The sequence below is a fragment of the Bos grunniens genome, chromosome 2 (genome assembly GCF_055505025.1).
Source record: "Bos grunniens cultivar Pamir isolate PY7600 chromosome 2, Bosgru_T2T1.0, whole genome shotgun sequence".
NCBI lineage: Eukaryota > Metazoa > Chordata > Mammalia > Artiodactyla > Bovidae > Bos > Bos grunniens.
Window position 1 is genome coordinate 99,589,052 of NC_141166.1, and position 15,769 is coordinate 99,604,820.

General features: G+C 43.4%; 1 protein-coding gene across 30 annotated transcripts in view; it reads left to right on the forward strand.

Moving 5' to 3' along the window:
* Positions 1 to 15,769, forward strand: part of TANC1 (tetratricopeptide repeat, ankyrin repeat and coiled-coil containing 1) — a 341,829-nt gene that overhangs the window by 189,305 nt on the left and 136,755 nt on the right. For all 30 annotated transcript variants that reach the window (XM_086355114.1, XM_086355089.1, XM_086355126.1 and 27 more), the window contains one exon: positions 13,809 to 14,009. In XM_086355114.1, the coding sequence (XP_086211240.1) occupies positions 13,809 to 14,009 (201 nt within the window). The remainder of the gene's footprint in view (positions 1 to 13,808; positions 14,010 to 15,769) is intronic.

The following is a 15,769-nucleotide window of genomic DNA, read 5'->3' on the forward strand; positions in this document are numbered from 1 at the left end:
TGTAAGCATTTTATAAATGGTGGCTCTTATTATAATTTATGGTAATTTCTACACTTCTGGCTTCTTTGTTTCTGCCCCTTGACTTTCTCCTTTTGGCATTAGTAAACAAGGCGTCTCGGATTATTTTTGTCTTCTCCATTCCCTTATCTGTGTGGCAGACATGGCCCTGGCCGTTCCATCTGGTGCAAGAGGAGAGAGCTGTGTAGCAGGCCTGGCCCTGGTCGAGTGCTCTGGGTCAGTTGCTGCAAACGTCTGGGATGGCATGTGTTTGCTAGGAGGGAGAAGGGGGAGGAATGTGAGATCTGAACAGCAAGGATCTGCCACCAGCATTCTGCGAAGAGAATCTGTGTGCTCTCGAAGGGTTCTTCTACCTAAGAGATTGCACATTCTCCTCAGATTTGGCAGAGAAGGCCCTAGCGCGGGGATTTCTAAACCTGGCTAGTTCATTGAGGGCACTTGTGATTTAAATTCCCACCAGACCTAGTCACTCACTCACCAGCAGTGGGACCCAAGCTTCTGTATTATTTTTAAAATGGTTTTTGAATGGTCAGCCAGGCTTGGGAGCCACTGGCATGCCATTTGTTCCTTTGTCTCTGCAGAGCCAGCCCCAGCCAGCCATGACAGAAGTATGTGTTTGTGACTTTGAAAACTCCTAGGAAAAGGAGCTCCTCTGTTATCTATTAAACTGCTCTTGACAGCCCTATAAAAATGAATTTGAAATATAGATAAACAGATGAGTGAAAGGATTCCATTACAGAAATAACAAGGCAAAGTAATTTGTCAGTATGGCCCTTGAGTTTATGCCAGTTGCTCATCAAATCGGATCGGATCAGATCAGTTGCTCAGTCGTGTCCGACTCTTTGAGACCCCATGAATTGCAGCATGCCAGGCCTCCCTGTCCATCACCAACTCCCGGAGTTCACTCAGACTCACGTCCATCGAGTCAGTGATACCATCCAGCCATCTCATCCTCTGTCGTCCCCTTCTCCTCTTGCCCCCAATCCCTCCCAGCATCAAAGTCTTTTCCAATGAGTCAACTCTTCGCATGAGGTGGCCAAAGTACTGGAGTTTCAGCTTTAGCATCATTCCTTCCAAAGACATCCCAGGGCTGATTTCCTTCAGAATGGACTGGTTGGATCTCCTTGCAGTCCAAGGGACTTTCAAGAGTCTTCTCCAACACCACAGATCAAAAGCATCAATTCTTCGGCACTCAGCCTTCTTCACAGTCCAACTCTCACATCCATACATGACCACAGGAAAAACCATAGCCTGGACTAGCCGGACCTTTGTTGGCAAAGTAATGTCTCTGCTTTTGAATATGCTATCTAGGTTGGTCATAACTTTCCCTCCAAGGAGTAAGTGTCTTTTAATTTCAACCCTTGCTTATTGTCATACTTGCAAGTTAGATACACAAAACTGAATAGCATTGAATATAATTTTGATGTTGAATTATTTTTAATTGTAGTATGGTTGATTTATAATGTGTTAATTTCTCCTGTACATATTAATATATATATACACATTCTTTTTTATATTCTTTTCCATTATGGTTTATCCCAGGATAGACAGACATTTATTTGAATTGATTGTTACAATTGATTTACAATGTTGTGTTCATTTTTCATGCAGCTTTATCAAAATTGTTAGAAAACTGTTCACCCCCCCGCCCCTGCCCAGAGTGATATTCAGAGAATGAATGAAGTAGATAATGCACATTCCATTTTATATTTGAGAAATCATGATTAGAGTGAAATGTTAATATGGTTGGCTGTGGTGAGACAATATTGACATTGTTGCTAAGATATTTTACCAGACATGTCATTGAGGCTGCTGCTTCAAAAACTGAGCAATGCTTTTTTCTCTTTCTTTCTTTCTTTTTTGTCGTGGTTTTGTTGATGGTGCTAATGATGCAGCAGGAAGACAGCAAATAAAATGACAGAGGCAGAGAGTGAAAAGTCATCTCATTCTCTCCCCTATTCCCTGTGCCCCAATACAGGCCTGAAAGGGATCTTGATAAATAGCCACACGTACGCAATTGATTTATTCTGCTGCTTTCTAGAATTTGTACTGAGTTGGTTGCATTGTATTTTTAATCTGTTTGTGGGGGAGAAAGTTTAAATGCTGCCTGGAAACTTTGAGGCATTTTCCCCCAAATGTTTATAGATCCCACTTTCCTTGTAAGGAGTTGAAGCAGGATGCATGGTACTGCTCTCTCTACTCTCCCTTGCTCTTGTAATGAGGGCTGTTGGCAGACAGCTCTGCTGACAGGGGACCGCCAGGGTTTGGATTTGAGTAGTCAGTGAGGGGGTGGTGTACTGGTTATGGTATTGTTCTAAAAGTCTTTTCCCCTCCACTTTTTTTTCCACCCCCAAAATGTCAGCATGTCCAATCTGACAGAATGTTCCTGATGATTATCATTCAGAGGAACATGACTTGCTAAACTGTCAGGGGACGATAGTCAGAATCTCTTAAGCACCGAACAGCGCACCATGCTCAGTCTGCAGCTTGGTCAGGGTATCTGCATGGGGTGGGGAGGCAGGCCAGGGCAATGCTGTGCTTGAGGATTCTGTGTGCTCAGTCTGCCTGGGTTCACGTCTGAATCTGCCACTTACAGACAACCTACTTAGCCTCCCTAAGCCTTAGTTTCCTCATCTGTAACTATGATGGGGATGATGACAGCATTTACTTCCAATGGAATAGGTTGAATAAATTAGCCAATGGGTATAAAATGCTTAGCAGGGGGTCTGATACATCAAGTAAGATCTTAATAATAGCTAGCTTAATCATCTTCATCATTAAGCAGATACATTCAGTGAATACCAACACACAGAATTAAAACAGAAAACTTAACATAAATACTGATGTGTTGTCTGGGTACTTAACACGGCGCTTTAGGGTAAGCGAATTCCAGTAGTTACCGCAGTACAAGGTGTGTAACTGAGGTGGAGAATGGCTTTAGGAATTGCTCCAGTGTGCCAGGGCAGTCCTAGGGCTGCCTTCTGGCACAGTTCCGGGGTGCTGTCACACAGATGTGGGACGTGGAGGTGGTGGTCTTACCCTCATCATTCTTTGGTCACAGCCCCCCAACCCCCTCAAGAAAGTTCTGTGTATAAAGCAGAGTTCTCCATGTCTTTACAAATAAGAGGGTATATTCAGGTTGCAGTTTTTTGCAAAGGGAAGGATTCATTGGTTGGAACTTGGGAGTTAAAAGCAGAGAAAGGTATAAACAGAGCCAGCACCTTGAGGTTCCTTTTGACTACTTTAAAGTATACAGTTGACCTCTGAACAGCCTGGAAGGGTGCTGTCATGACCCTCTTTGATGTTGAAATTCTGCATGTAGCTTACAGTTAGCCCTCCATCTACATGGTTCCTCTGTATATGCAGTTTCTCATCCATGCATTCAGCCAACCACACATTGCATAATACTGAGATTATACTGCTGAAAAAAAAATCTGTAAGTGGACCCATTCAGTTCATCCAACATTATTTAAAGGTCAACTGTATAGGGTCAGGAACTGGATGTTGGACAACATGAGGACTGTTACAGGAAGCCGGTCCAGAACTTCACCGTGGGAACTGTCAACAAGGAGGACCATCCCCATCGGTAAAACCTAGGAGAATGATGACTGTGGGCAGTTTGGGCAGGTCAGCCCAGTGCGTTAAGTAAAACCAGTGGACATGGTTAGAAGAGGCTGGATAAAGGAAGAGTGAGCTCTCCTTCTTGAAGAAAGGAACTCATGAGGACAGAGGCTTGACAGGTATCCAGTGGAGGGGCTTTTTGCTGGGAAACCTCTGTAAGTAAAAGACGATAGATACAAATTTATATTTCACATAAATGTTTACTGGAAAAGTGTGTTTTTTCTTACAAAACATTCTAATTATAAAAATGTCAGAACATACATCAACCTTAAAATGTAAAAGGAAGGGGGAAAAACATCGATACTTCTCACTCTCTTAGGAGTAACCACCATCAACATTTTATTAAATTTACTTCTCATTTTTGGTGGCACATATTATTTTCCTATTGTCATCATATGACATATACAAAATTGTGTACACTAGCTTAAATGTTTATCCCAGGTGTTTGAAAAAATGATCACATGATAAACTTATATTTTTCTTTTTTTGTAATCTCAGTTCCTTGGCAACGGAAGTGGTCATGGTGGTGTTCTGTGACACTCTTCTTGTTTGGGGTAGGGTGTTGGTGGGGAGCAGTAAAGAGAGCTTTCTCTGCCCAGTGTCACTATCATGTAAAAAATGTTAGCCATTGTTAGCCAGTTCTGGCACAAGGCACTATTGTTTTAAGAGGTCACCGGATAAAGTAAGAGATTCTTTCTGCACCATGGGTTGAAGGACATGGTTCGAGAAACACATTTCCTGCATGAAAAGGGAATGGAAGCTGAAGAGGGATAGTTGAGTGAAGTGTTTGAAGGTTGGGCTTGAGTTATAGTTTATTGCTTTTTTCCTGCCAGTCATAATATCCCCACTGTTGAGTAGTTGATTTTGATTTTTAAATTACTTCTTCCTCAAAAAGGATAAATGGGCTGTGCATTTTCTGAGCCTTTGACAGGTATCTGAGAATTTGTTTGGTTGATACTATACTTAATAGAAAACTTGGTTTGGCTTTATGAGGTTTGGTCATGCTCTTTGCTCCCTCAGGATTAAAAGATACTACTTTTTTGGCTTATTGGTTCTTGGTATTGGAGAAGAGAATTGAAATTGTGTCCCTTTGAAAAGCAAATGTTGAAGTCCTAAACTTGATAGCTGTGAAAGTGGCCTTATTTGGAAGTAGGGTCTTTGTTAGTTCAGTTCAGTTCAGTCCAGTCGCTCAGTCATGTTCGACTCTTTGCGACCCCATGAACCGCAGCACGCCAGGCCTCCCTGTCCATCACCAACTCCCGGAGTCCACCCAAACCCATGTCTATCAAGTTGGTGATGCCATCCAGCCATCTCATCCTCTGTCGTCCCCTTCTCCTCCTGCCCCCAATCCCTCCCAGCATCAGAGTCTTTTCCATTGAGTCAACTCTTCGCATGAGGTGGCCAACGTACTGGAGTTTCAGCTTTAGCATCATTCCTTCCAAAGAAATCCCAGGGCTGATCTCCTTCAGAATGGACTGGTTGGATTTCCTTGCAGTCCAAGGCAATCAAATTAAATTGAGGTCATACTAGATTAGGGCTTGTGTGGTGGCTCAGTCGTAAAAAATCTGCCTGCAATGCAAGAGACCCAGGTTGGGAAGATCCCTGGAGAAGGAATTTGTGCTTTTCCTGCCTGTGTTCTGCCTCCACCCAATTCCACTCTTCCTTTTACCTCTGTGTTCTTTGGTCCTGTCCTGCCTCATTCCTTTCCTGTTTTAGCCTCTGCTTATTCCCCTACCCTCCATCTAACAGACCCCCAAGTCTTCCTTCCCCTCATCCTGCCCTATCCCTGGCAGACCTCATGTTTCCCTGTTGTTGTTATTTAGTCACTCAGTCATTTCTCTTTGCAACCCCATGGACTGTAGCCCGCCAGGATTCTCCAGGCAAGAATACTGGAGTGGATTGCTGTTTCCTTCTCCAGGGGATCATCCCGGACCAGGGGTCAAACCTGCGGTTCTTGCATTTGCAGGCGGGTTCTTTACCACTGAGCCACCTGGGAAGACCAATGTTTCCCTAGGGCTTTGGATTATCCTGTGAGCTGCATCCACGAGCATGCCCACACTCCACCCTCAGCAGCAGAGATGACTAGGACATGGAGTAGCCAGGGTGGAGGATGAGGAGAGAGGAGACATGTGCTACATGATGGGAGCTTCCAAGAATCCGACTCCCTCTGGGGCAGGGCATAGGGCTCTCCTTACTCTGCTGTCCTGCATCCACCTCTGACCTGTCAAGCACATACACTGTCACTTTGAACAGTCTTTATGGGACGAAACTTCATCTCTCCCACTTGCCAAGTTAAGCTGTGGTGCGTGGCCCCGTTAGACTTCAAATCATCATATCCACCCCTGTCTCTGTCCTAAGGATGCAAATTTAAAATACTTAGAGGAAGCATATGCACATAGAAAAAAAATATAAACCAGTTAAAAGTGTGTTTACCTCCCATCCGGGCTCCCAGCTGGGCAGTTCCTGTTCCCAGAGCACCCACTGCACTTGGTTCCTGTAGAGACCTTCCATGCGTGTACAAGTATGTATGTTTACATTATATACACGTGTATATCTATGTAAACATACATTGTGTGCATGTACATGTATGTGTGCACACAGGTATGTATATATGTATATACACACACACACACACACACTGAAGGATACACATTGTAAATAATGGGAACCTTTATTTAATCATCCGCATGATGGAATATTCCCTCGAGTTTGTTTTCCTCTTCATTTCCCCCCACGCCCCACCGTCTTGTAACAGGAGCACAAACTGTTCAGATCTTTTTGTCTCCTTTCTTGTGGTCTCTCAGGCTTTGGTGGTTGTCCCTCCTGCGTGCACCTGAGAATCACATGGGGGGCTTTTGCTTGCCGGCGTGCGCTGTACCCCTGGCCACTCACCGTGGCCGCCTCGTGAGGGCCTGGGCTCCCCTCTGTGAGGCACCGAGGAGAGCTGGGAACTGCTGCTCCAGTTGTGTGCAGTGGGCCTGGCAAATCTCAGAATCCAAGTGTGGGGTTTTAGACAGGCCCCGTGGGGAATGCTGGAGATGTAGAATAATGCATCCATGCAGGTTTAAGATGAACCCAGAACCCAGACTGCTTTTGGCCACAACCCCCCCACTGCCCCCTTCATCACCCGGCCTGGCAGAGTGGCAGGATTCTGTGTCCTGTGTGGTGGGAATGGCAGTCAGTGCCTCCATCCTGGGCAGAGACTGCAGGCCCAAAGGCTACAAGATTTAATGCATTTACAGTATGGAGTGAAATGAGAAGAAACTGTTCAGGGTGCGTGATGACTAACATCTCTCTCGGATCCACTTTGCCTGTACAGTAACAGCATAAGGTGTGACTGAAAGGAAATTAATGATGCCTGGGCCTGGGAGCCTCCCAAATGGAGTGTTCCGGGAGTGCTGGAGCTGATTAAACAGCCAGCACGAAGAGTGAGAATAGACGAAGGGACGGATTTCTTCTCACCGTGGCCCGGCACTGCGTGTAGACCCACATAGACTATTTTTGGCTTTTCCTGTTAAGCCTTTCCACCGTGTGTTGTTTAGTATACTTATCTCAATAGCCTTTTCTTAGGGGAACAGGACCAAGAGAAGGGACTCTGGATTGCACTGCCTGGCTTCAGACCTGACTCTGCCGTGTGATGGTGTCCTTGATCGAGATTCTTGATTCTTTCTAAGCCTCAGTTTCCTTGTTGAAGGATGGACGTAACACTAGCAGCTCCTTTCTGCTGGAGACGGTTTAGTCACCAAGTCATGTCCAACTCTTTTGCAACCCCATGGGCTGTAGCACGCCCGGCTCCTCCGTCTGTGTGGTTTTCCAGGCAAACATAGTGGAGTGGGTTGCCATGCCCTCCTTTAGGGAATCTTTCCAACCCAGGGATTGAACCTGGGTCTCCTGCATTGCAGGTGGATTCTTTACCACTGAGCCACCAGGGCAGCCTGCACCTGCTTCCTGAGGTGGTTACAGTGATGTAAAGTGCCTGAAACCTTGTCCTAAAACATCAGATCAGATCAGATCAGTCGCTCAGTCGTGTCCGACTCTTTGCGACCCCATGAATTGCAGCACGCCAGGCCTCTCTGTCCATCACCAACTCCCGGAGTTCACTCAGACTCACGTCCATCAAGTCAGTGATGCCATCCAGCCATCTCATCCTCTGTCGTCCCCTTCTCCTCCTGCCCCCATATCTAAAAAAGTACTTATTCTGTTACAGTGCACCCCTCTGGGGCTTGGGAGTGGAAGTGTTTCTGAGGTCATATACGTATTCTTAAAGTTCAAACTCCCTTGCGGGGTGACATGCCTGCCTTGAAGGGAGAACTTTGACAATTTGAGAGGAAATACTGGTCTGTTACTCATCTGTTTCTGGATAAAGTACATTTGGTTCTGTAACCCTCAAGTATTAAGAATAAAGCTGTGAGGATAGTCCTCAATGAGCTCTCTTCAGAACCCTCTGGAGTTTTGAAGACAAAAGGATAAACTTGTCCTATTGACCAGATTTTTCTGTGCTCTGGGGTGAGTGGCTTTGTTGCCTTTTAGCGGTATTGTTTGAGAATTAGTCATGACTGTGTGAAGAATGTTTTGGAAAATTGCTTTCTTGAATACATTAATCTTTCTTTTTGAAGATGCACACGAACAGTCAGCTCTGGCTAGATCCTTGGAAGATCCTATGAGATGTAAAATGGTTTAAAGAGCTTTCAGAGAGTGCCTTCTCAAGGTTCCAGAAATGATATTGGATCTTGTGAGATGAAATCTTTTCCAATTTTCTAGGTTTCTGTAAATACACATGAGTTATAGGATACAAAGCCTTATGATGGAAGATATGGTTAGGAAACATGAGTGCACTCCTGGGCGGGAACTGCACAAAAGATGCCCTAACACATTTAATGCCCTAGTTAAATGTATTGCACCAGTCCTGTTTTCTGGAACTGGATAAACAGAACATCTTTTCTGTTTTCTATTCTAAGCTTCCATTCCCTCCTCCTCCAGCTTGCCACTTCAATGGCACAATAAATGGAAATCTGATTTCCTGCATCTGCAGACCTCTTTACCTGAATGTCTAAGCTCACCCTTGCCTTTCTCAGGTCTTCTCTTTTCAGAAATGCACTTTTACTTTCATCTCCCCGGCTTTGTTGCCCTCATTTTTTTAAAGCCTTCCCTAATCCTGCACTCCATGTACTTTAATCTCTGGTGCTGGACATGGCCATGCTGCACAGCTGCCTTTAAACATTCATCATCTCCCAGGTTTGCGTTTTCTTCCATTATGAGTTTAAATCCTTTTTCACAGTCTGTAATAGTGGAAAAAAATAAAAGAACTATTATCAAAAGCTATTTCTGCCAATTAAGAAAGCCTTATTGGATGACTTTATCCCCTTTGATAATTCTGTTATCTTTGCGAACTCTGACTTGGATTTAGTTTTCATGTGTGAAAGAATATATGTATTGTATTTGCTTTTATTTACTACATATATATATGTATATTTGCTTTTATGTATTACAAACAGAAAGAACCTTATAACCTCATGCCCTTTCTGGTCTTTTATTTTTGAAACTCAGAGTTGGTGATTTTAAAATAAGAAAAGGTGTGTGTGTGTGTGTGTGTGTGTGTATGTGTATGTGTGTATGAATGGCCGAGACTGTATGTGACTCGCAAAGCCTAAACTTCTGTTGCAGAAAATATGCTAACCCTGTATAGAATAAACTCATTTAAAACTATGTCTATTTTGAGTACTTCCTTTTTTTTAAAAAAGTTTAAGTTCTTAAATATGTAGAGTAGTGAGTATGTTAGAGCATGAGACAGCCACTTGGGGGCACTTTGGGAGTTCTAGGAATCAACATTGTCAGGAGATCAATAACCTCAGATATGCAGATGACACCACCCTTATGGCAGAAAGTGAAGAAGAACTAAAGAGCCTCTTGATGAAAATGAAAGAGGAGAGTGAAAAAAGTTGGCTTAAAGCTCAACATTCAGAAAACGAAGATCATGGCATCTGGTCCCATCACTTCATGGCAAATAGATGGGGAAACAGTGGAAACAGTGGCTGACTATTTTTCTGGGCTCCAAAATCACTGCAGATGGTGACTGCAGCCATGAAATTAAAAGATGCTTACTCCTTGGAAGGAAAGTTATGACCAACCTGGACAGCATATAGAGTGAAGTAAGCCAGAAGGAAAAACACCAATACAGTATACTAACGCATATATATGGAATTTAGAAAGATGGTAACAATAACGCTGTGTACGAGACAGCAAAAGAGACACTGATGTATAGAACAGTCTTATGGACTCTGTGGGAGAGGGAGAGGGTGGGAAGATTTGGGAGAATAGCATTGAAACATGTAAAATATCATGTATGAAACGAGATGCCAGTCCAGGTTCGATGCATGATACTGGATGCTTGGGGCTAGTGCACTGGCACGACCCAGAGGGATGGTATGGGGAGGGAGGAGGGAGGAGGGTTCAGGATGGGGAACACATGTATACCTGTGGTGGATTCATTTTGATATTTGGCAAAACTAATACAATTATGTAAAGTTTAAAAATAAAATTAAAATAATAAAGGAAAAGCAAAAAAAAAAAAGCAGAGACATTACTTTGCCAACAAAGGTTCGTCTAGTCAAGGCTATGGTTTTTCCAGTAGTCATGTTTGGATTTGAGAGTTGGACTGTGAAGAAAGCTGAGCGCCGAAGAATTGATGCTTTTGAACTGTGGTGTTGGAGGAGACTCTTGAGAGTCCCTTGAACTGCAAGGAGATCCAACCAGTCCATTCTAAAGAAGATCAGTCCTGAATGGTCACTGGAAGGACTGATTTTGAAGCTGAAACCCCAATCCTTTGGCCACCTGATGCGAAGAGCTGACTCTTTGGAGAAGACCCTGATGCTGGGAAAGATTGAGGGCAGGAGGAGAAGGGGACGACAGAGGATGAGATGGTTGGATGGCATCACCAACTTGATAGACATGGGTTTGGGTGGACTCCGGGAGTTGGTGATGGACAGGGAGGCCTGGCGTGCTGCGGTTCATGGGGTCACAAAGAGTCGGACACGACTGAGCGACTGAACTGAACTGAGCCTTGACCTTGCTTTTTACGGTTAACCCCCACGCCCTGGCTTCTTGTCTGTGAATTCATGTGGTTGGATTAGATGCTCTCTGAGAGTGAAAGCATGTTGGGGTGGATGTGAGTGTCCATGGTGAATAAATGGGAAACACCTGCCAGGGGAACTGGAGGAGGGCTGGTAAGTCACAGGTGGTTGATAATATGGGTTTCCTACCCTGGAGAGGATGCATCAAACTACCTGGCCTGGGCATTCCTGCTTCAGCAAGAGGAAGGGGGATTGAGGTGTGCTTCCTGTCACTTAATTGAGGTACGGAATAAAATAGGTCACAGTTGAAAGAAAAACATCTTTTCAAGGCTGAAAAGAAACGTGCCAGCCATACTGGTTGTTGCAGTGAAATGTTTTTAATTCCTCTTAAACCTCTTTAAACATCTGCTGGGGAATGTTAAATCAACCGGAGAATTTCTGGTGTCATGTTGCCTAGAACCAGTATTGTATAGTCCTGTGGATGCCCCTAAGAGACTTTCTCTTTCTGGCACTGGCGTCGGCATCCTTGTGATGCTCTTGGACTGACTTTGACCTGAACCCCTTGTCTGATGCAGTTAAAGCACCAGACTCTGGAGCGCTGTCTCCAGCCTCTTAGCCAATGGATCACCCACTTCTTTGTGCCTCCTGTTCATACATAAAGCTGCTTTCTCTGCTTTATGCTTTTGTGATGAAAGGAAGCTGGAAGTTAGGGATCTTTAATTGTGTCTTAAAAACAAACCAACAGAACAGCATGTTTGGGACTGATGTTATGGTGAGATGTCAAACTTGAAATAGAAACCTTCCCTCCCCCAGCCCCATCGCTAAGTCCCGTTTTATTGCAGACCACATAAAATCAAAGTACTGGAGCACAGCTGCTCGGAAGGCTGAAGGTCCTCATGGTTATGGCTTTCTTTGGAAACCCATCCCCACCAGACTTGCAGTTAATGAAAATATTTGCTTTGCTTGATATAAACAAAGTTTATGGGCAGAATTTGTAATTAGGAAACGCTTTAATTCTCTTTCACCCCTCAATCTCCAATTTCTTCATGTATCACATTGAAGAATTCTAAGTATTTAAGAAAATAAATGCTTTCTCGGTAATCAGCTTACGGTTTTGTTTCTGGTGTTGTTGTAATAGATGCATTTCTCCCTCATTTGTGTCCTCATCCAGATGAGATGACTTGAAATCTGGGGTTTGTTTTCGGTCAGACATACTTGTGTATGAGTAGGAAGAGACAGTGCCTGCTCCCATCAGGCCACCCCATAGCCATTTGAGTATCCAGGCTGGTGGTCTTGGCAGTGCAAGGACAGTCCCAGGGCAGGGTAGCTCTCTTCAGACCTCATGGAAAACCAGTGTTGCCTCTTCAAGACCCTCCACATTCTATATATGTAACTCCCTGGGCTGTGTGTGGCCTTCGTGCTTGCCGTGTTCTTGTCTGTCTTCTGGGGTTTCTGGCCAAAACAGGAATCAGGTGACCAGGTATCATTCTTGAAGGCACAGCACCTGTTTGCTTTCCTAAGATGAGACCAATGTGGTGGGGGAACTGATCATGCGAGCCTGATATTGGACCAGAGCAAACAGCTGTCCCTTCAAGTCTCAGCATGGTGAACCTTCAGCCCCAGGGGGAGCTGGCGTTATGGCGTATCTCCTGTTCTGCCTTAAGATCTGTTTCATCACCAGACTGTTGAAGGGGAGGCAACTGGGAAGCTTCATGCCCTGGCTTAAGACGTCAAGGAGGTGGTTTTGAAAGATTTCTTGCTTTTCTTTGTTGGTGTGAGACTAGCTCCTGGGTCACGGGAACTGGTGCTGGTGGTATCTTACAGTGCAGACTCCGGAAGCAGGGTGGGCAGGGCTTGTAAGAGGAGAGGGTATTGGCCTTCGTTGGGACTTAGGAGGTAAGGATCTCCATTAACTCCAGCCTGCATGCCTACCTTCCTCACGGACAAGAACGTTATTTGTCTTACATGTTTGCATAATGTTCTTGTTTTTGAAAATTCTTGTGAGAGTCTCCTGGTCACTCTTGTCATTTCTTCAAATATAGGTCATTTGGATATTTAGTTCCCCAACTTTATTAAAACCCTTTCAAGCATAGCTAGCCCAGCTGAGACTGAAATTACTTTCTGATGGTGCCAACTTACGCCTTGTGGAACCTGTGGCTTTTCTGTTCACAGCCCTGCTGGTTTTGAGTTGCCTTTGAAAGCAGTGCTTGAGCATGTTTGCCCTTTTTCAACTCTTCCCCTCCCTACTCCCTCCTGGTCTGTGGGGGGAGTAACTCTGCTTCATCATGCCTCCTAACGTGAAACACAAGTACAGTGAGGCCTTTGGGGACTTGACAGTTAGCATTGCATCCTTTTTGAGTGCTGTATGTAAAGATCTGCAAGAATTGAGTTCCCTCCTGGCTAAATAAATGGTGTAAGTTCAAATCCAGGCTTTGGTTTTTGAAGTCAGGAAGGCATGGTAAGGACCAGTTGGATAACTTCTGTCAGAGAGACAAGTTAGCTTGTGGAAAACTTTCTGTACCTTTCCAGTTTTGCTGTATATAATTCAGAGCTTGAAGATGCTCTTTTAATCATCAGGAAAATTATTTATCTCTTCTTCTTGCACCATCTCAGTTGCTTCTCTGTATATGCCTGGGGTCGAGGAGGAAAGCATAACATCTGCATCCTTGAGGACTGGCTGTGTTTTGTTCAGAGGTTCTGGTTCTAGCCGACATATTCCCTTCCCTGTGTTCTCTTTTTAATTGCATTCTCTGTGTTTTTAAAAATATATGTGCCTTAAAATGTTTAATTTCTTCATAGTAAGCTTGTCTATCCTTAAGTTCATTAAGGGGCTGAATATTAAGGAGAACCTGCTTCATCAATGAGCCACGGTTCCAGTTTCATGACTTAAGGGTTTGGGCTGGTTGAGATGTAGGATGGTGGACTCTGCCCTGGGGAGTGCGAAGTGGATGGGATGAGAGGAGAATCCTTTTAAAAAAAAATCATAAAAAAAAAAATACTCAACACACACATATGGCATATGGGAATTCTAAGAATGTAGTTCTTAGGAATTAAACTCGCATCTGTGGCTTAACCTAAGGTTTTCTCTCTCCACTCCAGGAGGTGACTTTGGTCCAGAGACTTCCCCTCCAGTCCTGCCCCCTGGCCATGGCGGTGAGTTTTCTGTGAGCAGCCTTCCAGTGGCAGAGGATGCCTACAGGGTGAGCTTGGCTAAAGGCGTCTCCATGTCTCTGCCTTCATCACCTCTGCTGCCCCGACAGTCTCACTCTGTGCCGTCAAGGTCAACTAAAAAGTCCCCAGGTAAACGAGTCCCCTACCTGGCTTCTTGGTTATATAAGTAGTGAGTGTGTTGGAATTAGGCAAAGCTAGTGTCTACAAGAAATCTTCCAGCAGAATGCTTTTATTCTTTGTTATGGTAACTTCTGGAAAGAGATCTTTAAAAAAAAAGAAAGAAAAAGATGATTTGGATAGATTGATTTCTTTAGTTTAACCTATCTATGAGCCATATTGATTGCCCAGACTAGACTTTTACAAAGATTCATGTTATCAATATTAACATTAACCCACAGTTTTGTTTTCTTGTTCACAAATTAGAGAAACGCTATAATGTAAACTTGCTGTGGTATGTTTACAAGGTTATGGATTTTGGCAAGTGTAATCTGACAACAGTCTGTTTATTACTGCTTAGCATTATATATTGATGTATTTTCCTTGATTACATCATCCAGCATTTGAACAGCTATAAAATTTAATTGTTGGTGAAAATTCAGACTTTGAAGTGGTAGGACAAGGGACTCATAGATTATTTGAAGTATTTTGGCTTCACTTTTTATTAGTAACTTTTTGCATTTTCCTTTACCAGTAAAAACCCAAATGTTACCTAACTTTAATCAGATGTGAGGAAAGCCTTGCCAAAATGCTGATACCTGGAGTTATAAAAGTTCTTTGATCTTCTTTTAGGTTTTCTGAGTATTTGTTTACTGAGGGCAAGATAAACTAGGGCCTTATTGATCAGATGCCAGTGTAAGAATAATTTACATTTACACAATAGACATGTTTGGAGTTGATATGCCCTGGGACTGTGAAGTTGGCGTCTGTTTTTCTAATTTCCTCAATATGTTATATGCATTATTTCTAAGTCATGTAGTGGATATTTGCAGTTTGAAGGGGGGCGTAAAATTAAGGTAAACCTTAAGCTCTGAATGTTAGCATTGGTGCTATGAGTTGGTGATTGTCCAAAAATCTTTTGTTGTTATAGAACTTTCTTATTTTGGACAACATTGTTTACAATCCAGTCATTAGCTGGAACTTGGAAACCTTTTGGTATGAAGTGATTTCCTGTGCCAAGGAATTTGACCTGTTTATCAGTATTTGGGGAAATTCCTGGAATGTCCTTTCTTGCTTCTCTGTGCCCTCCCCCCGCTGCTGTATCTCTTTGTCAGATTTCTTCGCTTGTTTCAAATCCCAGTTCCCACACTGTCCCTTTTGCCAGTTACCCCATTGGAATTAACTGCTTTTTACAAATTGTACACAGCATTTTGCCTTTATTCTTATTAGCTTCATCGTTTGTCCTTTTTCCTTGAATTAGTGTATGTATGCTTCTTACGTCTGATGATTGAAGGCAGGCATGATGTCTTCTCCAAGTGTACCTCATCTATAGAAGCCAGGTTCTAGAGGTTTCCCTCCTGTAGTCTGTGCTGCTGCAAATGAATTGATGCCTCTTGAGCCCCAAGATTGGTGAACACCTGAGAAACTGGGGCATACTATATTTCAGAAATATTATTATTGATTAAAAAATCAAGGTTAGTTTTAATGGGACTTTAAAATGTTTTTTTCCCAGCTTTTTTGAAATATAATTGACCCATAACATTGTAAGTTTAAGGTATATAATGTAGTGATTTGATATATATTACAAAATTATGACCACAACAAGGTTAGCGAACACATTCATCATTTCACAGTTACTGTTTACTTACCTTGTGGCATTTTCATGGGACATCAGGTAACAATGAATGGCATGACAAGCTGGGCAGTGTGGCAAGAACGCTCAGACCCAGAAA